The following is a 27928-nucleotide window of genomic DNA, read 5'->3' as shown; positions in this document are numbered from 1 at the left end:
CCTCAAGCCTGTGGAAATACACGGGTGGGAACCCCAGGTATCAACAGCCTACACAAGATGGCCCTTAAGTAAGGGACTATTCACTTGCTTGCTCATCTCTCTAATAATCTCTTTCTTGGTTAGTTAGCTAAAGGTATTTAGTTAAAATAATTTAATTTTAACTTAAAATTATAGATGTGCACCACACATTTATGTAATGTGTTTAAACAACTACCCTTGTGAGGTTCTTAGTCTTGGTATCATCTAACATTTAATTCCCACTATAGTTAGAGTAATTGAAGCAAAGCCACCTGTTTTAGGTAGATGTGTAATCCTTAGAGCAAGGAGAGGCCTCATGAACTAATTTAGCTTCCCTACTAGTCATGCCATTATTCCTTAGGAGACCAACTTTGGGATCGTCTTTTCAACAGCCAAGAGCTGATAAAGTAAGTACCAATAAATAGTCCTGATGATATTCTACTAAGATTGACCTCTCCCCTGACAAACACAGCAATATTAGTGGTAACCATCTGCAGAGTCTAATGGAGGTAAATTTTAAGGTGATGTTCTAAACATGACAACCATAAATCCAAGTCCTTTCTCAATTCAAAGCCCTTGCTAACACATCTACCTTGTAGCCCGGTAAAAATTCCCTTTGTTACCTAAAAATATATGGATTATACATCCTTATAAATAGCTCAGAGGCATCATCAAGATTCTAGCAAAACTGATGCTTTTAACTTGGGAGAAAATGCCTCACTTATTTGATATTCTGTATTTCTTTGGTAGCTTCCATAATTGGGAGACATATTACAACAACAACAAAAAAAAGAGGACAGGTGAAATAAACAGTTTGAGGTAAACTCTTTATCTGGGAGGTATAATTGTAAGATTTTCTTCATGACCTCAGAGCCATAAACCAATGCCCAAAAATAACCCTGGCAATGTTTTCATAAGCAGTGAAAACCAATGTGATCTCAGTGTTGATCAGTGTTAACAAGCAGGGTTAATGGTTAACTGAATCTCACCTCCTCTTCCAGCCATGATAGAGTATCAGGATTCAGATTTACTCTCCCACCTTAAACAATTAGAAAATATGATCAAATATATGAAAGAACAATGTTCAGACATTGGACAGCAGGCAATCAAGACAGTAATTCCTGAGAGAAGGGAAATCAACAAGGTGAATGCTTCAGTTGTTCCAGGGTATTGCCTGGAGACCACAGCACAGAGAGGAAGAACCCAAACAGACTTCAATGGTCTCACTAAGATAAAAAGACAAAACTCAGAGTTCAAGGAGGCCAAGGCAGCTAGAATTTTGTGCAGTGAAATACTGATGAGAAGGGGGCTAAACAGAGAGAATGTTCCAGAGACCCTTAGAGGAGTCCTCCAAGTACCAATCAGTGAACACATGTAAGGACAGTACCTAGGCTGGAGGAAAGAACCACTAGAAAGGAGTAGAAGGAATGGTATCCAGAGCTCACAAAATGCATGGAGTACTTGGTGTTCCAATGAGCAAGAGTGGAAATGCCTACTAATATCTGGGCTTCAAATAGAGTCAATAATGAGGTCAAGTTTGCCCTTCACTAAAGGCTGCTCTGAAGCCATCCTAACAAATTTTAAAAGTAAGCCTCAAGAAGATCAAATGGATACCTGTTAACTGCACATGAGAACAAAGTCCAAAATTACTAAAACAATATCCAGCACAACATGAAATTCACAATGTCCAATATCTAGTCAAGATTACCAAGCATGAACAAAGCAGGAAAATATGATGCATAACCAGGATAAAATTCAATCAAGAGGAACAGAAACAAATTACAAAGAGGTATTCCATATGTTCAAGAAGAGTGAAGAAACCATGAAGTTGATGCAGAGAGAAATAGACAATATTTTTAAGAGCTTCTAAAGATGAAAAACACAATAACTCAAATGAAAAATACACTGGAAAAGTTTAATAGCAGACTATTACACTGCCAACTCCCATTGTTCCCAATCTTATCCCCTTGTTTCAGAGCAAAATGAAAATGAAAATTATTTTAGAAATGTACTTTTTAGTAGTTTTTAAACATGAAAAAAAAAAAAACTCTTAGGCCACCAATCCAACTTCTACCAGTTCATTCTCTTTGCTTCTACTGTCTACTCCCTGTACTCCTCCATTGTTGAATAAATATATACCATGAATTTTAAACCTTTGAAATAGCCTCTCATAATTACTAAGATCTTTAAGAAATTGACTTTAATAATAAAGTATGGGTTGAAAAAATTCATTTTCTGAAATCCTCCTTTATGAAACATTTGAATTTGTCCCCTTACCAAATTTTAACACTTTTTCTAATGGTTAATTCTTCTATTTCTGAACTGTTTATCTTTCATCCATATATCTCTGCTGCATATTATCTATTTAATAAATTCTTACCTAAATAAAACCCTATGAACCAAAAAATGCAAATAATTGGATTTTTTTTCCAATTTTGCATCATCCTTTTTGAAAAAGAAGACTCAATAGGGCTTCCCTGGTGGCACAGTGGTTAAGAATCCGCTTGCCAATGCAGGGGACACGGGTTCAAGCCCTGGTCTGGGAAGATCCCACATGCCGCGGAGCAACTAAGCCTGTGCACCACAACTACTGAGCCTGTGCTCTAGAGCCTGCGAGCCACTACTGAGCCCATGTGCCACAACTACTGAAGCCCACACGCCACAACTACTGAACCCCACGCACCTAGAGCCCGTGCTCCACAGCAAGAGAAGCCACCTCAAGGAGAAGCCCACTCACCACAACAAACAGTAGCTCCCGCTCGCCACAACTAGAGAAAGCCCATGCAGCAATGAAGACCCAACCCAGCCAAAAAAAAAAAAAAAAAAACTAAAGTGAGAAAGACAATTCCATCCACTGTATTACTTATACAGAGATTTAAAAATCAGTTCCTTTAAAACAGTAATCAAGATAAGAATAACAGGAAAACAATTGAAGAAACATCGTGTGCAGGACACAAACTGGAAACTTCTGTGTGGCACACTGTGGCCATTAAAATCTGTTTAATGAACACATGAATGAATGAATAACTGCAAAAACATGAAGATAAAAATTTACAAAACAAATACACTTTGGGGAAAACAAAGAGAAAAAAATTCCACCAGACCTGCAGGAGATTGTTAAAATTAAACTAACACCATTAATTGAAAAGTACTTAATGTGAATTTAGTTCATTTTGCAAAACAAACACCTTCAGTTAGTACAAAAGCATCTTATAAACCAGCAGAGTAGCTCAACTATGATCTGTTCCTATGCTGTTCAGACAACAGAACAACCAGTCTCTTCCAGTTGGAGACCATACCATTCAACAGTAGCAGGGTCAAGTGACTACTGAAGTCAGTGTTACACAGAGAGGAGGATGCAGGCTGTGGCAGCAGGAAGGGTAAAACAAGCCCCACAGAGAAGGAGGCAGAGAAAATGCATTCTAAACTACTTGACTCATCTAACAAATGCAAATACAGAGGACATCCTTGATCTAAGATTGCTATCGTTAGAAGCCCGAAAGGGAAAAAATGAGAGCGGGAAGGGACGGATAAGTAATAATTATTAGTTGGTTATAGCCATGGTCATGATGTAAAACAAGTCTATTCGTTTTCTTTCTATTAAAAAAAATCAGGGGCTTCCCTGGTGGCGCAGTGGTTGAGAGTCCGCCTGCTGATGCAGGGGACACGGGTTCGTGCCCCGGTCCGGGAAGATCCCACATGCCGCGGAGCGGCTGGGCCCGTGAGCCATGGCCGCTGAGCCTGCGCGTCCGGAGCCTGTGCTCTGCAAGGAGAGAGGCCACAACAGTGAGAGGCCTGAGAACCGCAAAAATAAATAAATAAATAAATAAAAATCATACCTCCTCCTCTCAGATTTAAACAGCTATTAACAACTCTACAGTTTACCTTTTGGTCCTCTTCAATATCAATTACTTCAAGAAAACCCATTTTTTAAAAAATGGGAGCAAGGAGAGGAATAAAAAGAGAGAAAGGCCCCAAAATTAGGAAACCTGATGTCTCTCTCTTCTATCTAAACACTTAAGCAGACATAAGCCTAGAGTAAATATTAAATGGACCAAAAGAGTCTAAGGTTAGAGGACTATAATTTTTGGTTTGGAAACTCAAGGCATATAAAAGCCTCAAAACGTTCTCTCTAAAATAGAATAGAGACCTAAAAAACAACAAATTATTGCCAACTCAAAAGTCATCTTAGGGGCTTCCCTGATGGCGCAGTGGTTAAGAGTCCGCCTGCCGATACAGGGGACATGGGTTCGTGCCCCGGTTCCGCGAAGATCCCACATGCCACGGAGCGGCTGGGCCTATGAGCCATGGCCGCTGGGCCTGCGCGTCCAGAGGCTGTGCTCCGCAACAGGAGAGGCCACAACAGTGAGAGGCCCGAGAACCGCAAAAAAAAAGTCATCTTAGCCTCACAATCAGGAGTAGTAATTCTATTGAAATGTATTATTTCTTCATTTTCTTTGAGGAGAAATATGTAATACCTTTTATTTACTTATTTTCTTCCTAAATGGAAATGCATGTGTTGTTAAAGGGCAGTCATCTAACAGTGAAGAAATAAAATTTGGGTCAGGTTTGCTTAGAATAGCTCTTTGACTTTTCTCTAAATTTTGAGAGTTGAGTGAAAATTTCTCGACTTTGTATTGGAAGGTACATAACTGAGCTACTAGAAATCCTAAGTCTATTAATAAACATATAGCCAATATTTAAACTGAGGAAAAAAAGGGTAATGAGAAAATTGGTAGAAAATAACAGTTTCAGAGTGTTGTCGGCAAAGAAAAACGAAAAAAGAAAAGAATTTTGAATATAACCAGTAATTCACAGTGGAATTCCAATAACCACACATAAGGACAAGTTTGATTTCTTGAGTTACACAAATATTGAAAGAACAACCAAACCAGATTTAAAGTAGGTCTGGTTGAAAGTCCTAAACAGTACTAACTACCTTATTTCCGCCTCAAAAATAAAGTTTATAAGAACCCTGAAAGAGAACCATTTGGCCTATGAAATAGGTTATAAATTTGGGAATAGTTCAACACAGCCCTACTCTAATACATGTTTATAGCCTCTACATCCCTATCCATTTAACAAGAATGTTCTTCTACCTAGGACTTCTGGAAGCTCATTTATTATATTATGTCCAATATTCATGGAATAATAACCCAAAGCATCCTCCAGAAAGGTGAAACCCTTTGATCCCTTCTATGCCAGTGATCCTCAAACTTCTTGGAAAACTTAACGTCCCCCCTCTGTCCAACTCCCCCACCAAATATTTCTAATTTATTTTTGATAGTTACATTTTCCAGAATTAAGATTATGTGCTTGATAACTATGTGACATTCCATGGGGTCAGTGGGAATTCCTGGGCTTATCAGAAATCAAGTAGGAGGACCCCAGCTCCAAGGGATGAGTGGAGATTTCTCCTGGATGGTTCTTACATTTCTACATTTACACCTGGAAGGAAAGTCAGTTATGTTAACAACAAAACTTGGCGTTCTTAGAACCTCAACCTCTGATAGTCTTTGAAGACACTCGTTCTTAAAATACCAGGGCCAGATGTGCTGGTGTTTGAGCTAGATGCCCAGGCAGCAGGAGGAGAATACAATACAGCATTGAATGAATGCCTGTTATATTCAAAGCACAGAGCTTAGACCTACAGAAAGACTCCATAACCAAATATTTAGACAACTTTTTAAAGAACAGTAGGTAATTCCTCAACAAAAAGATCCTATTAAAAGGAAGCAGTAAAGGTATTTGGAGAAACAAAAGATAACAACAGGAAAATAAGTAGATGAAATTGTTATAATTGTTTCTCAAAGTGTAACTCAAAGACCAACAGCTTTAGAAGCACTCTGCAGTAGTTCTTTAAAATGCAGAACCCTGGGCCCTACCCCAGACCTACTGAATCAAAACCTCTGAGGGTGATGCCCAGGAATCCTCACGGTATTTTGTGCACATTAAAATTTAAGAGTAACTATATTCAAGGGACTTTAAACTATGAGTCTGCACTTTTTCTGGTAACCTGTACTTTATATGGAAAGCAACAGGGAACCAGCACTGGAGCAGAACAAGGTCAAAGCTGTAGTTAAGAAAGAATGTTTTCAGAATCACATTTGTTTTCACCATGTGGTTAACTTGTTATGATGAAAAAAAATAAACATTTCATCCTCTGCAAAAACAGACTATCTTATGCTAAAATAATCAACCTTAATTAAATACAGATATTTAAATGCAAAACAAAATGAGAGGTAGTTTTAAAATATTTTCAGTGTTGTTATTCAAAACAGTACTTGAACTTTTCCACTAAGTATGTGTCAGTCTAATTTATGAAACTAGAAAACAAGGTCTGGTCACTGTACATAAATCAAGATTTAAAGTCTAACTAATGTATGAACTTCTTTAAAATACCTCACCTGTGAAAAGTTGACATTTTTCTCTAGAATTAATTATTCCCTGGCTATTATAGTAGGAAACAGTCTCCTCAAACACCCTTTGGCTCAGTTCCACCGGGACTCACAGTACTCTCCATGCTGACTTGAAGATGGACTCCATTGTGCAGCCCATCACTCAGAACACAGTGATTCTCCACCTTCAAGCCTTCCTGCTGCTTCTCAGACCTGCTGACTGAACTTTATGTCTCCACCTCATCCTGTTAGTTATGTGGTGCCTTGGAAACAAATTTTCTGTTACTGAGCATCTTTATTAAAATGCTTATTTATAGCAACTCTAACCAAGGACCCCAAATACTGAAGAGTAATAAGTTTTTAATAAATTACAAGCCTTGGGCAGTTTTTAAAACATGGACACATGTTATATTGTGCAGCAGATGCAATACAAAGGTGGTAAATCAAATTTTGATGAATTATTATACTTGACACACACAGAAGTACCAAGGAAATTTTCCACAAAAAAAAGAATACTTCAGTAACTTGAACAATTACCTTTAATGTATCCATTTTGTAATTTCTGATTTTTAATACCTTCTTTTCTTATATTATTGTCATTGAAATAAAGGAGAGTGAGGGAATATAACAGCATTTAGAGAAATATTTTAACAGAAAAGTTCTCCAGGAGACAAAATCATTTGTCCTTAACCATGACCTACAGGCTTTACTTGTATAAGTCCTTAACAGTAACTTTTAACGCAGAGAATGACTTGGATTCTGATGTCTTAAAAAAACACTTCTCCTTCAGAGGGCATATCAAACTCCAAATGGATCATTTCTTAAAGTAGTGACACTTTCACTTTACTCAGTAGTTCATCGAAGTATTACACTCAGACACACTTTCTTTCTCAGTCTGACATGTCATTTAACCAGTAAACAGTAAAAATCAGGTGTTGAAAAGAAGGAAACCAGTGGTATGCTGGTAAATGTTTAATAGCTGGCACCATAGGGAGGAAAAAGTCCTGATTTGTAGCATTTGACCATTTCTGTACTGTAAATATTCCCACCATGACCAACTTCAAGCTATCACCATGATGTCACTGATTACAGAGATGGGAAGACAGGTGCACAGCCTGATGGTGGGAGCTGGCATAACCCAGTTTCAGCATGGCACTGGAAGAAACCCCCAGGCACTGAAAACTGTCTTCTTGTGTTATGAAGACCTTCTCCCTATTTCCTTGCTCTTGACACTGCAGTCCTCACCCAACACCTTATCAACGCTTTGTCCAAGTCTTGTCCTTCCAAGCTATACCTACAGAAATACCTCTCTCTGAAACCAAACTACCATGATATCACTTAAAACTGTTAATAAAATAGAGGTGGTGATTTTGCTCACCTTTCTCACAACACTGAGTGAATTTTTGGAATGCCCTCTGTGATAAGTACTAAATGTCCTAAAACAAATTATGTAGAATAAGGCATAGCGCCTATAATTAATTTTTGACTTGGTTTAGCAACTAATAAAACAGCAGGTGGAGACAAACAGTTAAATATTACTATATGGGCATTATGTTGGAAATTAGATAATTGTGAATTAACCAATTTCTATATTTATTATTCATATATTTATGCTCCTTTACATTAAAAAATACCCTATAAAAATATAAAGTGTGTCCTGAAAATATAAATCAAGCAGTTCAAGTTTCTTATTTTAAAAATGCAATATTAACAGTGTCAGGAAGATACTAATAACAATCCCCACTCCTACCAACAGTGTAGCCTTGGACAAATAGATTAACCTTGCTGGGGCTCTTTTTCTAAAATGGGAATCGTGATATGTATCTCAGAATTTTCTTGTAAAGATTAAATACAAGTATCTTCAGGGACTTCCCTAGTGGCACAGTGGTTAAGAATCCACCTGCCAATGCAAGTGACATGGGTTCAAGCCCTGGTCCGGGAAGATCCCACATGCCATGGAGCAACTAAGCCTGTGCACTACAACTACTGAGCCTGTGCTCTAGAGCCCGCGAGCCACAACTACTGAGCCTGCATGCCACAACTACTGAAGCCTGTGCACCTAGAGCCTGTGCTCCACAACAAGAGAAGCCACTGCAATGAGAAACCCGCTCACCGCAACTAGAGAAAGCCCGCACGCAGCAATAAAGACCCAATGCAGCCAAACATAAATTTTAAAAATTAAAGAAACATAATAATAATAATAATAATAAATTTTTTAAAGTATCTTCAAAATGCATAGTGCTGATACATAATTAATGCTCAAAAGAATGGCAGCAAATTATTATTATAGTTTTCTCCATAGTCACTGTCTTGGGGTAGCAATCCTTTTATAAAAGTTTCTAGAGTTATGGCAGTAAAATTTCTGCATTAGAACACTAAGCATCTACATGTTTTGAATATTCCCCATGTGCATGATCCCCCCCCCAGGCCTCGGGACCCAGTGCAACCACAGCCTCAAGTCTAACCTTGCCCAGGCTCTTACTACCCATGGCTGCTGAACTCCTGAGGTGAAGGCATAACCCTTTGTAATAAGCCAGGCTAGCAGCCCTCCTTAATTGGAAACAGAAACCAAAATGCATTTTTAAGAGTATCCAAAGCTAATAGAAGAAAGGCAAAAGACAGAGAGTGTTGCTCAATTTATTTTATGCTGACTAGTATAGCTTTCACTTGATAACTCTATAACACCAACAAGATAGATGTGTATAGAAAGAAATGTAAATAACCTAAATAAATTAGTGAAATTTCTTTAACAGTACAGTAAAAGAAAAAGGTACTATAATCAAGTATATCTTGGGAATGCAAGGACGCTTAAATAAGAAATCTATAAAGGAAAGGGTGAACATATCTGAGTTTTTTAAAAGATAATCTCAATAAATGCCAAAATGCATTCAATAAAACTATATACCTATTTATTTATTAGATTTTAAAATCTTTTAAAAATTAGGAATAAAATAGTTCCTTACCAGGAAAAACAAATAGCAAATAGCATATGCATAATTTAACACAAGAGGCATTTTCATCAAAGGAACACAATATGGTTCTGGAAGCCTTGATCAATGTAATAGGGCATTAAAGAGAAATGAAAGACATACTAATGGAAATAAAAAGATAATCATTATCAGCAAATACTTCGTCTCCTACTTCTCCTAGAGAAAATAAAGTCATCAAACAAGGAATCCACTACAAGTACAGACCTATCTGCAGTTTCCCCCATGTTTTCCACTTTCCATTTGGTTACAACAAAAGAGGTATCCCTTCACCTTCTTCATGAGTAAAGAAATTATCCTACCACTTTTCAATCTCTGAATCACTCTATCATTTCCTTCTCTTACATTCAGTGACACCTACTTTAAGGCTCTAATCCTCCTATCACGTTCCCTTTTGAGGTCCCTAGCCCACAAGACCCTACCCAATGAGCTTTTTCCCTGTTTCAGCAACATCGTCTCTCTTTACCCCATTTCCTACTCCCCTTCCTCACTACTCCACCTCCAGACCTACTGGTCTCCCTGTTAAACTTCAAACAAATAAGCAGCTCCCACCTTAGAATCATCTAACATCCCTATGCCTACACAAATATCATCACGGCTTAAATGTCCACTTTCTTCATCCCCTAACCTTCTGTGTGTTTGTTTTGCTTTTTTTTTTACACTTCCTGTTGGTTTCTCCACAAGAATATAAGCTCCATGAGGACAGGGATATTTGCCTGGTACACAGGAATCACTCAATAAACATTGGGTGAATGAATGCATCTATCAAAAGAAAGTAGTATTTATGGAACTTATCCCAGTTAAGATATGAAGGCACAAGTAAATTGCACGAACAGTGACATATATCTCCCCTTGCTTCTTTTTGCCATTTTGTTAGCCATCCATCAATCCAAGCCTATAGTCATACCCCAGACATCCCTGTGAACAGTGTGCCTTTAGGGTAAGAAAAAAAAAAGGAGGGGGGGGCAATTCTTAGCTGGCATCAATTAGAGTAGAGTACTGAAATGCAAAAGCCCCATTTTGAAGTTGCTGAAGGATTGTCGGGATAGTAAGTTTTAAGTTTTCCCTGAGGGGAGAATTTCTAGTCCACTTCACATGAAGAGAGAGGAGGGGCATGAGGTATGATCCTCACTGATTAATGGGAGGTAGTGAAAGAACGGTCAGGGGCTTAGAAGGGACAAGACTGGGAGACTGTTGACAAAAGAGTATAAGGAAGAAGCATGTGATGTTCCTTCTCAAAGGAGCTCAATGTGTAAGAACATCTTTCCCATGTCAATACTCAACAAAAAGCCCCCACTGCAACAGAGCTTATTAATATTCTGGTCAATAAGTCTCTTCTCTCAGCCATCCCAATATTTGCATAAGTATTTGTTGAATAAATTAAGAAATGCAAATAAAATTACTATATAACTAAAATACCCAAGAGAATCAATTAAAAATATTTTAATCTGTCAAACATAGAGTAAGATGGTTAATTTAAGATTAAAATTAAAAATAGCAGCTTTTACATAGATCAGCAATTAGGAGTCAGAAAATATAATGGAAAAAAAAAAACATATTCAAACTACAAGAACAAAAATAAGTATGAACACCCTAACTAGAAATGTATGAACACCCTAACTAGAAATGTATGGACTGTGTACAAAGACCATCAAGAATTTTACCAAAGTAAAAGAAAATGTGAGCAAAGGAAAGAATATAGCATGGTCTCTGTATTGGAAAAAAATAATAATATTTTAAAGATATTGATTATTCTCTAATGAATCTATTGAAGTTAAAATAATTCTAGTGGCAATGCTTTTGTCTTTAAAAAATTATTCTAAACTTTGACACAAATAGAAAAGAACCCCTAAATAAAAATAAATTATGGGAATAGAAAACTATCAACAGTGCATCCATACATGTATACATTTGAGGATCTGGTATTTTAGTCCTTCACATAAGAGTCTTCCATGAGCTTTTTCCTGTTACCCTGTTTTTATTGTGGATTTACCTTGAGGAGAAACGTGCCGCTTTTTTCTTATTATCTGAAGATGCTGAGAGAAGATAATTTATAAGATGGACTCATTCTTTTCCTGAACCACACACCTGTGACAATTACTGTAATGGACTGGACCTATGTGTATATGTGTATGATAACTGGAGCTTTGTTCTCTCAATCTGCTGTGCACAAAGCAGTCAGGGGAAAAAAAACACAAAAAACAAAGTCCTGAGAGGGCCTTCAAAACGGAGTAGAAGTAAGACATGGAGATCACCTTCCTCCAGAAAAATACATAAAAAATATGTCAACGTGTGGAACAACTCCTAAAGAACACCTACTGAATGCTAGCAGAAGACCTCATACCTCCCAAAAGCTGTGTGGCTGACAGGGTTTTGGTGCCCCAGCTGGGTTTCCGGCCTGAGCCTCTGAGGTGGGGGAGCCGAGTTCAGGACATTGGACCACCAGAGACCTCCCAGCCCCACATAATATCAATTGGAGAGAGCTCTCCCAGAGATCTCCATCTCAACGCAAAGACCCAGCTCCACTCAATGACCAGAAATCTCCAGTGCTGGACACCCCGTGCCAAACAACTAGAAAAACAGGAACACAAACCCACCCATTAGCAGAGAGGCTGGCTAAAATCATAATAAGTCCACAGACACCCTAAAACACACCACTGGAGGTGGTCCGGCCCACTAGAAAGACAAGATCCACCAGAACACAGACACAAGTCCACTCCACCAGGAAGCCTACACAACCCACTGAACCAACCTTACCCACTGGGGGCAGACACCAAAAACAATGGGAACTACGAACATGCGCCTGTGCAAAGGAGACCCCAAACAGAGTAAGTTAAGCAAAATGAGAAGAGAAATACACAAGTGGGTAAAAACCCACCAAAAAAACAAATGAAGAGGAAATAGGCAGTCTACCTGAAAAAGAATTCAAAATAATGATATTAAAGATGATCCAAAATCTTGGAAATAGAACAGAGAAAATACAAGAACCATTTAACAAGGACCTAGAAGAACTAAAGAGCAAACAAACAATGATGAATAACACAATAAATGGAATTTAAAATTCTCTAGAAGGAATCAATAGCAGAATAACTGAGGCAGAAGAATGGATAAGTGACCTGGAAGATAAAATAGTGGAAATAACTTCTGCAGAGCAGAATAAAGAAAAGAGAATGAAAAGAATTGAGGACAGTCTCAGAGATGTCTGGGACAACATTAAACGCACCAACATTCGTATTATAGGGGTCCCAGAAGATGAAGAGAAAAAGAAAGGTACTGAGAAAATATCTGAAGTGATGATAGTTGAAAACGCCCCTAATATGGGAAGGGAAATAGTTAATCAAGTCCAGGAAGCACAGAGAGTCCCATACAGGATAAATCCAAGGAGGTTTACATGCCAAGATACATATTAATCAAACTATCAAAAATTAAACACAAAGGAAAAATATTAAAAGCACCAAGGGAAAAGCAGCAAATAACATACAAGGGAATCCCCATGAGGATAACAGCTGCTTTCTCAGCAGAAACTCTGCAAGCCAGAAGGGAGTGGCAGGACATATTTAAAGTGATGAAAGGGAAAAACCTACAATCAAGATTACTCTACCCAGCAAGGATCTCATTCAGATTCGACAGAGAAATTAAAACCTTTACAGACAAGCAAAAGCTAAACCAGCTTTGCAAAAACAGCTAAAGGAACTTCTCTAGGCAGGAAACACAAGAGAAGGAAAAGACCTACAATAACAAACCCAAAACAATTAAGAAAATGATAATAGGTACATACATATTGATAACTATCTTAAATGTAACTGGATTAAAGGCTCCAACCAAATGACATGGACTGGCTGACTGGATACAAAAACAAGACTCATATATATGCTGTCTACAAGAGACCCACTTCAGACCTAGGGACACATACAGACTGAAAGTGAGCGGATAGAAAAAGATGTTCCATGCAAATGGAAATCAAAAGAAAGCTGGAGTAGCAATTCTTATCTCAGACATAATAGACTTTAAAATAAAGACTATTTCAAGAGACAAAAAGGACACTATATAATGATCAAGGGATGAATCCAGGAAGAAGATATAACAATTGTAAATATTTATGCACCCAACATAGGAGGACTTCAATACATAAGGCAAATGCTAACAGCCATAAAAGGGGAAATCAACAGTAACACCCCACTTTCACCAATGGACAGATCATCCAAAGAGAAAATTAATAAGGAAACACAAGCTTTAAATGACATTAAACAAGATGGACAATTGATATTGATAGGACAGGCCATCCAAAAACAACAGAATACACATTCTTCTCAAGTGCTCATGGAACATTCTCCAGGATAGACCATATCTTGGGTCACAAATCACGCCATGGTAAATTTAAGAAAATTGAAATCATATCAAGTATCTTTTCCAACCACAACTTTGTGAGACTAGATATCAATTACAGGAAAAAATCTGTAAAAAATACAAACACATGAAAGCTAAACAATACGCTACTAAATAACCAAGAGATCAGTGAAGAAATCAAACAGGAAATAAAAAAATACCTAGAAACAAATGACAGTGAAAACACGACGACCCAAAACCTATGGGATGCAGCAAAAGCAGTTCTAAGAGGTAGTTTATAGTAATACAATCCTACCTCAAGAAACAAAAAAATCTCAAATAAACAACCTAACCTGACACCTAAAGCAATTAGAGAAAGAAGAACCAAAAAACACCCAAAGTTAGCAGAATGAAAGAAATCATAAAGATCAGATCAGAAATAAATGAAAAAGAAATGAAGGAATCAATGCAAATATCAATAAAACTAAGGGTTGGTTCTTTGAGAAGATAAACAAAATTGATAAACCATTAGCCAGACTCATCAAGAAAAAAAAGGGAGAAGACTCAAATTAACAGAATTTGAAATGAAAAAGAAGTAACAACTGACACTGCAGAAATACAAAGGATCATGAGAGATCACTATAAGCAACTATAGGCCAATAAAACGGACAACCTGGAAGAAATGGACAAATTCTTAGAAAAGCACAACCTTCCGAGACTGAACCAGGAAGAAATAGAAAATATAAACAGACCAATCACAAGCACTGAAATTAAAACTGTGATTTAAAATCTTCCAACAAACAAAAGCCCAGAACCAGATGGCTTCATAGGTGAATTCTATCAAACATTTGGAGAAGAGCAAACACCTATCCTTCTCAAACTCTTCCAAAATATAGCAGAGGGAGGATCACTCCCAAACTCATTCTACAAGGCCACCATCACCCTGATACCACAACAAGACAAAGATGTTACAAAAAAAGAAAACTACAGGCCAGTATCACTGAGAAACAGAGATGCAAAAATCCTCAACAAAATACTAGCAAACAGAATCCAACAGCACATTAAAAGGATCATACACCATGTCAAGTGGGGTTTATCCTGGGAATGCAAAGATTCTTCAACATACGTAAATCAATCAATGTGATAAACCGTCATAACAAATTGAAGGAGAAAAACCATATGATCATCTCAGTAGATGCAGAGAAAGCTTTCGACAAAATTCAACACCCATTTATGATAAAAACTCTGCAGAAAGTAGGCACAGAGGGAACTTTCCTCAACATAATAAAGGCCATATATGACAAACCCACAGCCAACATGGATCTCAATGGTGAAAAACTGATACCATTTTCACTAAGATCAGGAAGAAGACAAGGTTGCCCACTCTCACCACTATTATTCAACATGGTTTTGGAACTTTTAGCATCAGCAATCAGAGAAGAAAAAGAAATAAAAGGAATCTAAATCAGAAAGGAAGAAGTAAAACTGTCACTGTTTCCAGATGACATGATACTACACATAGAGCATCCTAAAGATGCTACCAGAAAACTGCTAGAGCTAATCAGTGAATTTGGTAAAGTAGCAGGATACAAAATTAATGCACAAAAATCTCTTGCATTCCTATACACTAACGATGAAAAATCTGAAAGAGAAATTAAGGAAACACTCCCATTTACCACTGAAACAAAAAGAATATAATACCTAGGAATAAACCTACCTAAGGAGACAAAAGTCCTGTATGCAGAAAACTATAAGACACTGAAGAAATTAAAGATGATACAAACAGATAGAGAGATATACCATGTTCTTGGATTGGAAAAATCAACATTGTGAAAATGACTATACTACCCAGAGCAATCCACAGATTCAATGCAATCCCTATCAAACTACCAATGGCGTTTTTCACAGAACTAGAACAAAAAACTTCACAATTTGTATGGCAACACAAAAGACCCCAAATAGCCAAAGCAATCTTGGCTCCCTGACTTCAGACTATACTACAAAGCTACAGTAATCAAGTTAGTATGGTACTGGCACAAAAACAAAAATATAGATCAGAGGAACAGGGTAGAATGCCCAGAGATAAACACATGCACATATGGTCACCTTATCTTTGATAAAGGAGGCAAGAATATACAATGGAGAAAAGACAGCCTCTTCACTAAATGGTGCTGGGAAAACTGGACAGCTACATGTAAAAGAATGAAATTAGAACACTCCCTAACCCCATACACAAAAATAAACTCAAAATGGATTAAAGACCTAAATGTAAGGCCAGACACTATCAAACTCTTAGAGGAAAACATAGGCAGAACACTCTATGACATACATCACAGCAAGATCCTTTTTGACCCACCTCCTAGAGAAATTGAAATAAAAACAAAAGTAAACAAATGGGACCTAATGAAACTTAAAAGCTTTTGCACAGCAAAGGAAACCATAAACAAGACCAAAAGACAATCCTGAGAATGGGAGAATATTTTCAAACGAAGCAACTGACAAAGGATTAATCTCCAAAATATACAAGCAGCTCATGCAGCTCAATTATCAAAAAATAACAACCTAGTCCAAAAATGGGCAGAAAACCTAAATAGACATTTTTCCAAAGAAGATATACAGATTGCCAACAAACACATGAAAGGATGCTCATCTCTAATCATTAGAGAAATGCAAATCAAAACTACAATGAGGTATCACCTCACACTGGTCAGAATGGCCATCATCAAAAATCTACAAACAATAAATGCTGGAGAGGGTGTGGAGAAAAGGGAACCCTCTTGCACTGTTGGGGGGAATGTAAATTGACACAGCCACTATGAAGAACAGTACGGAGGTTCCTTAAAAAACTAAAAATAGAACTACCATACGACCCAGCAATCCCACTACTGGGCATATACCCTGAGAAAACCATAATTCAAGAAGAATCATGTACCACAATGTTCATTCCAGCTCTACTTAGAATAACCAGGACATGGAAGCAACCTAAGTGTCCATTGACAGATGAATGGATAAAGAAGATGTGGCACATATATACAATGGAATATTACTCAGCTATAAAAAGAAACGAAATTGAGTTATTTGTGGTGAGGTGGATGGACCTAGAGTCTGTCATACAGAGTGAAGTAAGTCAGAAAGAGAAAAATACCATATACTAACACCTATATATGGAATCAAAAAAAAAAGGGGGTTCTGAACAACCTCGGGGCAGGACAGGAATAAAGACACAGATGTAGAGAATGGACTTGAGGACACAGGTAAAGGGAAGGGTAAGCTGGGACGACATGAAAGAATGACATGGACATATATACACTACCAAACGTAAAATAGATAGCTAGTGGGAAGCAGCCTCATAGCACAGGGAGATCACCTCTGTGCCTTGTGACCACCTAGAGGGGTGGGATAGGGCAGGTGGGAGGGAGACGCAAGAGGGAGGAGATATGGGGATATGTGTATACATATAGCTGATCCACTTTGTTATATAGCAGAAACTAACACAACATTGTAAAGCAATTTTACTCCAATAATTATGTTAAAAAAAAAAAAAAGCTCCCAAACTGGGAACGCCTAAAAGGTAGAAGAAGCCTGTATCAGTTTTAGGCAAATAAAATTTTGTTATTCAAACTCTTCAAATTAAAAAAAAATAATAAAAATTATAAATAAATAGATAGATAATGGGGGGAGGACTATAGCCCTGATAGATAGATATTAAAGCAAATTATAAACCTGTTAAAAGTAAAACACTGTAGGGACTTCCCTGGCAGTCCAGTGGTTAAGACTTTGTGCTTCCACTGCAGGAGGTGCGAGTCAGGGAACTAAGATCCCATATGCCGCATGGCACAACACTATAGTGTTGGCACATTAAAATAAAAAAGATATTCAGAAATAGATTGCACTAAGAGTGGAATATAAGATAAAGGAGACTGGGGAAAGAATTATTTCTTCATACATGAAAATAAATTTCAGAACTAAATGCTAAAAAATTTAAAAAGTATGGAAAGGAAAAAACGATGCTAAATATTTACTTTTTGTTAAATGTAAATGTATAGATTTTATAACCAAAAAGAGTAAACCTTCTATATATTGAAAACGATATAACCAGACTATAAATCACCAGAAAGGCAGAGACTTTGTCCTAGTCACTGCTGTATCTCCAGAGCTTCAAATAGTATCTGATACATTGTAGATTGGTAAGCAATTTACTTTTTCCAAATGACATCATTCAAGTCCATTCCTTTGGATCAAACTTCGATTTTTTTACATTAAGAAATGGTTTAAGATGTCTACAATTTCTACCCAAAGAGTGAGCTAAATTGTGATAAGGATTGCATTGACTCAATCAATTTGGGAAGTATTGCCATCTTACATTAAGTCTTCCAATCAGTGAACATGGGATGTTTTTCAAATTATCTAAATAATAGTTTGTAGTTTTCAGAGTATAAGTTTTGCTCTCTTGTTAAATTTATTCCTAAGTAGTATATTCTTTATGATGCTATTATAAATAGAATTGTTTTCTTACTGCAAGTTTTTGATTGCACATTGCAAGTGTATAAAATTACAATTGATTTTTGTATCTTTATCTGGTATCCTGTAACCTTGTGGAGCTCATTTATTAGTTCTAATAGTTGTTTAGTGACTTCCTTAGGAACTTTTATGTACTCGATCATGTCATCTGCAAATAGAGATAATTTTACTCTATCCTCTCCAATATGGATGTCTTTTATTTTTTTCTACTCCCCAACTGAGCTGGCTAGAACCTCTAGTACAACACTGAATAGAAGTGACAACAGTGGACATCCTTGTCTTATTCTCAATATTAGAGGGAAAGCATTCTGTCTTTCACCATTAAGTATGATGTTAGCTGTGAGTTTTTCATACATGTCCTTTATTAAGTTGAGGAAGTGCCCTTCTATTCCTAGTTTGCTGAGTGTTTCATGATGGAGTATGGGATTTTCTTAAATGCTCATCCTAAGTCTATTGAGACAATCCTGTGATTTTTGTTTTCATTCTGTTGATATGATACATTACTTGATTTTCAGATATTAAATCAATCTTGCATTCCTAGGATAAAACAAGCTGATTCTCAAATTCACATAGAATTTTAAAGGACTCAGGATAGCCAAAACAACCTTGAAAAGGAAGAACAAAGTAGAAAAACTCATACTTCTGAATTTCAAAACTAAGTACAAAGCAAGGGTAATTAAGAGAGTATGGTACAGGCACAAATACAGAGATATAGAACAATTGAATAGACTTGGGAGTCCAGAAATAAACCCATATATCTATGGCCAATTGATTTTCAATAAAGGTGCCAAAAAACATACAGTGAAGAAAGAACAGTCTTTTCTAAAAATGGTGCTGGGACAATTGGATATACACATGCAAAAAATGAAGTTGAACTCTTACTTTGTACCACTTATAAAAATTAACTCAAAATGGATCAAAGGTCTAAATGTAAAATCAAAACTGTAAAATTATTATAAGAAAACATAAGGGTAAACCTCCATGACCTTGTTTTCGCAAATTATGAGGTATGAACCTTACAAGTGCTTCAGTCTTAAGCATTCAAAGAAATTGTTAGGAAAAGTAGTAAAATCCTCAAAAAGCAATAGGCAAAGATAAAAGAAAACAGCCAATTCACAAAAGAAGAAATACAAATACCAAATAAACACACACAAAAAATTCCACATCACCAGTTATTGAGAAACAAAAATGAAAACAAAGCTCATTTGCCTATCAAATTACCATGGTGTTAAGGAGAGGGCCAAAAACAGCACATTAGATATAGATCCAGATATGGATATAAACATAGATATAGATACACATACACTATACACATATTGATAAATGGAATATTGCCCGCCATGTCAGTAAACAAAGCATGTCACTGTTATCAGTGATTGCAGCCACCACAGGAAGGTGAGCTGGTGAGCCCTGAGGAAACTCAGGATGTGAAAACACAAGATACTGACCCCAGATAGCTGAGGTGCATATCAAAGAAATGATTTCACTGAGCCCAGACTCTTGCATCTTCCCAGTCTCAGAAAAGTGATAAATTCCTTGAGATATCTAGTTTTCTTTTATTAACAGTAATCTTTTGTTCCTACTACCTGCCCTTTGTTGCAAAACTCCAAATATCCTAGCTCCCCCGTTGCCTCCTGAGAGCAGGTCTCTCAGGGTTACTTGAGATGCTGCCTCCCGGGCTTTAAATCCTAAAAATTCCCACCAAATAAAACACAACTCTCAACTTTTAGGTTGCACTTTTTTTTTTTCAGTCAACAATATGCATACAGGTGTTAGATGGATGTTAAATTACTTTTAAAAAATTCCCAGACACACACACACACACACACGCAGGAAGGAAGGAAGTATACCAAAGGGGTATTAGTGGTTATGCCACACTGTAAAATTATAAATATATTACAATGAGAAATGAGACTTTCCATTTAATGTAATAAATTTAAAAAGCAATGAAGAAGAGGGCATTTTGGAGGTAAATATAGGCAGCTACCCGTAGCAGAGTGATCACAAAACGTTTCTGTTGCTACAACCCAACAGCCAGGAATGGAGACAACAGGTACCATGGGATACACTCACCCATGTGGCAAACATCTTCATTCATTACCTGCTTTGGAAGTAACAAGCTGCAGCACAAGAGGCCTTCTCGTTACAATGCCTGACCCTCGAGGGAGAAAGTCCCTAAAAAAAAAAGAAGGAATAGATTAAGGCATATTAAGGAATTCTGATCACCTATAAATTTACAAATCAAGTTCCACAGAAATTTTCTAATTCTCAACCTTTCAATGCATCACATACCTAAAGAATGCTAGACCCACCTTATAAAAGAGACATTTGCAAAATAAAAAAGGGGGTGGGGGTGGGGAAGGATCCTTATACTGAATATTAACCCATGTGTATTATCATAATGACCTCACTGGAATATGTAATTCATTCATTTAGCTGGAATTAATAAAAGTTTGCATTAAACTACTGTGTATTGTCAATTAATTTTTATTTTCAGAGAACAAGGATTTACAAAAATATTTGCTGTGGAAGTTAATCCTTAAACTCTTTGGTAATTAAAAAATTCATCACTCCGTCCAGCTTCAAGATCAATATTAACACCATGAAATACTGACCATTATAAGAGGTAATAAAGGCACATTAGATTGTATCTTCTAAATACCTAAATTTTTTCTCCAATAAAAGGTCACACACAAAATGTGGGATTAAGCGGAGATAAATATTGCATATGTAGAAATTAACAGCAGAAAAAATACTGCAATTTGATTTTTGTTTTTTCTCATTTCCGATAGATAGGAGCTTATAAAAAAGGAGATTTTTCAAATAAATATTGTGTTTAAAATGGCATGTTAATATACACTAAACGGGCCTCCCTGGTGGCGCAGTGGTTGAGAGTCCGCCTGCCGATGCAGGGGATGCGGGTTCCTACCCCGGTCCGGGAGGATCCCGTATGCCGCGGAGCGGCTGGGCCCGTGAGCCATGGCCGCTGGGCCTGCGCGTCCGGAGCCTGTGCTCCGCAACGGGAGAGGCCACAACAGTGAGAGGCCCGCATACCGCAAAAAAAAAAAAAAAAAAAAAAAAAAAAAATATATATATATATATATATATATATATATACACACACTAAACCAATAAAACTGCAAAGAAAGTATTTTATAATTACATCTATAACACCACATAAATCAGTACTGATTCTGCAATGTCAAAGAGAATTCATAAACATACCTATAACACTGTTTTTAAAGACATTTAGAATGACTCACAACTTTTAGAAGCATCATCATTTTAAAAATCACAGAATTCCATTCAAAATAAATTTCTGACTCAATGGCAATGTTTCCCAAAAAGTGGTTCCAGGACCACCAGAAAGTGTTATAACCACAGACACCCAGGATCCATTTTGAACCTACAGATTCAAAATGCTCGGGGAAAGATGTGGCATCTATACTCTTAACAAACTCCAGGGGATTCTGATGTTCACCATGGTTTTTTTATCGCGTCCAAGCTCGCTCTGCATGCCGCACAACAGGCTAGTGAATAGGAGATGAGGTGTTGAGGCAAGGAATAGCAACTTTATTCAGAAATCCTGCAGACAAAGAAGATGGCGGACTAGTGTCTCTGAAAAACTGTCTTATCTGGGTCTGGATGCCAGTTTCTTTTATAGAATCAGAGAGGGGGAGGTGATGAGGAAGTAAAGTAAAATGGCCATAAGTTTTGCAAATATCACCTGTAATGGCCAGCCTCCGGGAGGGGGTGTGTTAATTTCTTCTTTCTTGCAGCCATCCACAGGTGGACAGGGTCAGGATGTACAAAGGCACTTTGGTTTAACATTCAGGCAGAGGGGCAAGGTTACCTGAGGGAGGCCATTATGTATGATTATAATAACAAAAACTATATAAAGCAAAGGTTAAAGTCAAAGAAACAGATCAAACATGGAGTTCAACTTAGCTCTTCCCTGTTACAGTTTGAGAACAACCGGCCTCCAGTTAGGAAATGTTACTTAACGATTTAGTGGGTAATAATGGCATGGGATGTACTATGAGTTTTGTAGGAAAACTGACAGAACACAGCTTCAACACAGATGGGATTTCAGTAAACAATAGCTTATACAATTGGTAATGGTCAGTGAGAATGCTGCAAAATCCAAGGCTTTAATTTAGCTCCACTGATAACTTTGAAACAGAGAGTTACAGAGATAAAATGAAGCAAAATTTCCCCTACTTACAACTAATTTATTTTGCAAGTGCTAGTGTAAATTCTGACAGCCTCTTAGCTAAGTTAATGACTTTACTCCTTGACTCCAAGGGCTAAGCTTCATTTGGAATGTCAATATATGTAACTAAAATAGAGAATAGTGAAATTACACACTTGTTTTTGCTCTTAAAAAATGCCACCTGAATAAATAATATGATTTACTTATCAAAAAATTCACTGAAAAACTAAGAAGTGCTAAAAGATGCTGTGGGCATGGGCCTGCACTAGTTAGACACCAGGAGTATGAAATCTAACGGGAAGATAAAGACATACATGCACAAAGAAAACCATTAAGAAGGGAGCAGATAAATGACACTAGAGTTCAGAAATGAGAGAGACAAACACCCTCCTTTTAAAAACATCCAAATACATGTAATCAGATACTCTTAATATTCTTCAGGAACTATATTAGAATATTTGTTAGTTTGGATGTTTTCAGTAATCATTTTTAAAAAAACAAGGAGAGCATCTACTCTGTGCCTAGACCTAAAAAGGAAAAGTTAATTTGAGAATCAAAATGGATAAAGGGAAAATGAAACAAAACTCCGGAGCAAAGAGCTGGAGGCCATCTGTTTGAGTTATTAGGGCCATGAATGAGGTTTTAGGATGTATAGATGCCAAAGATAAATATACATGTCTTAAATGTCTAAATAATGGCATTTAACAAATCAATAAAATATTTTCTTTAAGAAAAAGATGTAGAAAATAAAGGAGAGAAGGAAGAAGGAAGAAAGGAGGTTTAGTTACTTAATATCTTCGTGCTGGGATCTGCTTCAACTCAAGCTCGTAACCATATATTTATAATGTAGATTTAGTAACAATCATTTGAACATTATCAAAGCAAAAGAGAAGGTATCAAACATCTTAAATAACAAATAATTATGTGTTTGGCTAAAAGTAAGACGACAGACATAGCTAACACTTTTCTCTACATTTTTATTAAGCAAACAGAACTTTGCTTTAAGAGTAATAAACGTTTTTAAGTATCCCCTTCATGGCTCTCACCAGTCCTACCTCCAACACATACATTTTCACCAAAAGTCAAAAGATTTGGTAACCAAATCCTGCTATTTTGAAGTCTCTTCTGACTTCACAGGAGTATCTGAGTGCCACAAAGCATGAGAGAGAAATTTCTCTCTTCTGAAGACTGAGTGACTAATCTGGCACCCTGAAGATTCATGTCATTCTGATGACCCAGCAGCATGAAAACCATATGCCCAGCACACCCCTGCTGTGAGAGCTAAGGGGGTGAGCCCTCAAACGAAACACAGAGAACCTCTCATTGAAACCCAGTTCTGCCACTGAATGGGCAAAATTCTCTAAACCTCAGTTTCTTTTTCTACTAAATTGAGATAATCCTATGAATTAAAGGAAATGCAACACATGGGAAATTTTTAAAAACCAAAGCACCACAAAAAAAAAAGTAGTACTATTGCTACAGTACAACCACAGGGTGTTTTCCCTGATATTTTAGCATCCTCTCGTGTAAAAAAAAAAAAAGGAAGCCTTGACAATTTTTAACATTTCATGAATGAAATTTGGAGGTGAGGAGGCTCAGATCCCACCTGACCTGTCCCCTTGATATTGACCGGCTGCACTGGTTTGGAAAGCTCAGTTCCTTATTCCTGCCTCCATCAACAAAACAGGGAGCCAAGGCACTGATACACACAATCGTGAATTCATTAGCCATTAAGTACAACCATCCATTTGAATTTTATTATTTTCTGTGCAATAGGTGGTTGGTTCTCCTGTAGGTAGATCTTACAGAAAAATTACTTTGCTAAATTAATGCAGAAAAAAAGACTGTGCCTTTAGTATTACTGTGGCTTTAAATTTGTGTGCCATTTTCCCGAAAAATGGACCTTCAAGGTAGAGCAAGAAGAGTAATCTGGAGACTAAGCAGTATTAAATTGACTCCCTTCTTTGGCCTGAATGCCTTATCTATGATTGGACTGTACAGATTTTAAGGCAGGAATAGTGCTTCCCTCGCTATGCCACATAGCAGCTACGATTCAAATGTCTTTCTTCTCTCTCAACCCACCTCAATAAAGCATTAATCTACACAGTCTTAACAGCTAGTCTTCAGACAAAAAGTCAATGCTCTTTCATGGTTTCCTGATTCCTGAACAAAAAGGAGAGAACAGTTCCCATGCTATGGTCTAAGAACCACCTTGATAACATTTCTTATTGGCTCTTCCAGAAACTTAGTTATCAAGAAATATTATCATTGCTCAATTAGGAAATGATTGATCTTTGGAAGCCTAAAAAGAGAGCAATGGCTGTATCAACAAAGCTAAAAGGAATTTTCCCACTTAGCAGAAAATAAACAATGGACATGCTTTTGTTCAATATAGATGTAATGATGACTAACCAGGTGATCTGTTCAGTAAATAAAACTCTAACATCTGCCCTTGACTGAAGCCAAGAGATATAACTCATACCCTCCAATAAGTTAATTCATGTAGCTGATCCATTCAAAGCCAAATCATCTTAGTCTTGGGGAGGGGAGTGGGAAATGAAATGCAAATGACTACAGTAAGCATGACAGACTCTATGGTTAAGCTCCACACAAGTTGAAGTATCGATGCAAAGCAGGGAATAATCTATTCTGCTTGGGGGACCAGCCAGAAACAATTTCAGAAAGACATGAGATAAGGAGGCATTCCACAGGGGATCCACAGGGAATGTGTAAAGACATGGGAGATCTACATAACACAGAACATTATGGAACTGTAAATATTAAAGAAAGGTCAGAATGAGGTGGAGAAGGAGGCAGGAGGAGACCTTAGAGGCTTCACTTGTATTTTCTTCTTCCTATGAAAACAGGAGAGCACTGAAGAGTTTTCAGTGATCAGATTTACAGTTCACTGGGGGACTCTACAGAGAATGTTGAAAAGGGAAAACAGAAGACAAGGAGGCTGGCTACTCACTAAGCAGTCTAGGTCACTGAGGAAGAAGATGATAAAGGTTATTCAAGGCAGTGATAGTGAAGATGGAGAGAAGACAGCAAAGAGAATGGACAACTGACAGGACTTAATGATCACTTTGATGTGGAATGAAATGATATGAAGGAGTGAATAGCCACCAGGATATTTCTGGTTTGGGAAGCTGATTGAATAGTGGTGCCATTAACCAGAATAGGAAATACAGAAATATCTGGTAATAGCTGATATATATACAGTATCTACCATGTGCCAGGCATCATTCTCATTTGATCTTCATAACAACCCTATGAGGTAGATACTATTGTTATTCTCACTTCACCGATGGGAACACTGAGGCACAGAAAGGTTACATAATTTTCTCAAAGTCACAAAGCTAGTGACAGATCTAAGACTCAAACCTAGAAAGTGTGACTAGCATCTGTGCTCTTGAGTATTAGACTACGCTACACTGTAAAAAAAAAAAATGGGAGAAGATGAGGATATGTTGACCTTTAGATACCTAGAGAATATCTAGATTAAGACAACAAGTACATAGTTAGACTGAGCAACTGGAACTTAGGATAAAGGTCCTGTGTAGAGATAATAATTTGTCAGTCTTCATTGGAGCAGGTTGTTGAAGCCAAGAGAATAGATGAGTAGGAACAGAGTGGAGAAGAGTGATGAATATGGAGTCTGGAAAATATCAATACTTAATGAGCACCTGAAAGAAGTAGAACTAACGAAGAGATTGAGAAAGAGTCCCCAGAGCAATAAGTTAAATACCAGAAGTCAGAGGTATCCCAAAGTCACACTAGCCTCTTAGACATCTCCACTTAGATGTCTCAAAACCAGTCTCTACAATTCAACTCATTATCATCTATCCAACATGTTTCTCCTCCTTTATTCTCAATCACAATCCACATCATCAGCATCCATACATGTCAGCCAAACCAAGTACATGGAAATCATCCATCCACCATCTTCCTCTGTCTTCATGCTCCAAAATGGCCACCAAGTCCTGCTGATTCTACCTTAATATCGCTTAAATGCATCCTCTCTTCTCTATTTCAATCCCCGTTCCAGGTGCCTCCAACTCTCATACAGACTACCACAATAATCTCCCAATTAATTTCCCTGCACCCAATTTGAGCACCCTCCAATCCAACCTCAAGAGGAACATAAGTCCCATCACAACATTCCCAAACTCTAAATCATTAAATGACTCCCCACTGTCTTTAGCATGAAATCCAAACTGTAAACAACAACAAAAAAAAGTGTGCATCCTAGTGGAAGTTTCAGTGTTCACCTGTGCTCTCAGGCACGTTCCTTGGCATATTCCATGCTTTCCTCATGGGATGCTCTCTCCCCACGTCTTCATCTAGTCAACTCCTACTTAATCTTCAATACTCGGCTCCATATCACATTCTCTGAGAAAATTCCCCTGTACACCTTCTTTGAAATCCCCCTGTACATGCCTCTACCTAAACTCTCAACACACACTTGTCATACTGGTCTATTTACACATCTGCTCCCTCATCCCTGTGTTCCTCCCAGTGCCTCCTTCAGTGCCCAGGTATTATTTTTAACACTTTCCACCTACTCTTTCAGGATGTTTTCTCATTGCCCCATATATTCAAAACATGGAAGGAAAACACTCCCATATCTGATTCTCAACAGGCAGACAACTAAGTGGCATTTTACATGGACAGAAAGAACAGGCAAGACAACTTTTGATTTACCAGTAATTTCCTGAGGTCATTGAAATTAACATTTTTATTATGAATGTTTAAGTTCTAACAGTATTCACCAAAGTACACAATACAGAACATCAGGGAGGCAAATATTATTGAATGTCTGAAGACACAGAATAGAATTTGAAGGAAACAATATTTTTAAAAATCCAAGGGCCGATATACTTTTAAAAATCATTCCTTAAAAACAGAGAAGTCTCTTCTAAAAATTATCCTCAAAACGTAATTTTATGTGTTCCAAAACAGTCCCTGTAGGATTATTATCTCACAGTCTTTCAAAATGATAACTCAATTTTAAACAGAGAAAGGAAAAGAGGGAGAGAAACAGGAGAGAGAAACAGACATAGGTCACTGCCAAATACTGTTTACTCCCTGCCCCAAGAAGGACTGAGGTCACGTATTCCACACACTGAACACAATGGCGCTGTTAAAATGGCTTTGTGTTTGCATGCCCTAATCTCCAGCTTTGCCAGCCATTACAATGCCACTTTAATTGCTTCTGAAGGAAGTAATTATGCCAAAATCCACACATTTAATTGGAAATTTTCCACCACAGTTTCCTTTTCCCCCTAAATTCTTGGCACACAGTAAGAATATTAGCATTTAATGATTTGTAAAAGATCACATTTTGGGGCTATCATTTACTCTATAATTTGTGGTATTCAATAAATACCACCATCATTTTGTTTAAAAAACATAGTTGCACATCCAAACGCAAGAAACAGTGCTTTTATTTTTTTTACTAACAT

At 37.3% G+C, this 27928-nt stretch overlaps 1 protein-coding gene across 10 annotated transcripts in view; it reads right to left on the bottom strand.

Moving 5' to 3' along the window:
* The window catches only part of DNM3 (dynamin 3), a 596153-nt gene that overhangs the window by 484272 nt on the left and 83953 nt on the right, over positions 1–27928 (bottom strand). For all 10 annotated transcript variants that reach the window (XR_014014161.1, XR_014014162.1, XR_014014163.1 and 7 more), the window contains exon 2: positions 20352–20425. Coding sequence is in view for 7 of the 10 variants with exons in the window: in XM_081221443.1 (XP_081077569.1) it covers positions 20352–20425 (74 nt within the window). In the remaining 3 variants the exon portion in view is untranslated. The remainder of the gene's footprint in view (positions 1–20351; positions 20426–27928) is intronic.

The sequence above is a fragment of the Mesoplodon bidens genome (genome assembly GCF_964165515.1).
Source record: "Mesoplodon bidens genome assembly, chromosome: 2".
Taxonomy (NCBI): Eukaryota; Metazoa; Chordata; class Mammalia; order Artiodactyla; family Ziphiidae; genus Mesoplodon; species Mesoplodon bidens.
This window is presented reverse-complemented; position numbering and strand designations above follow the sequence as displayed.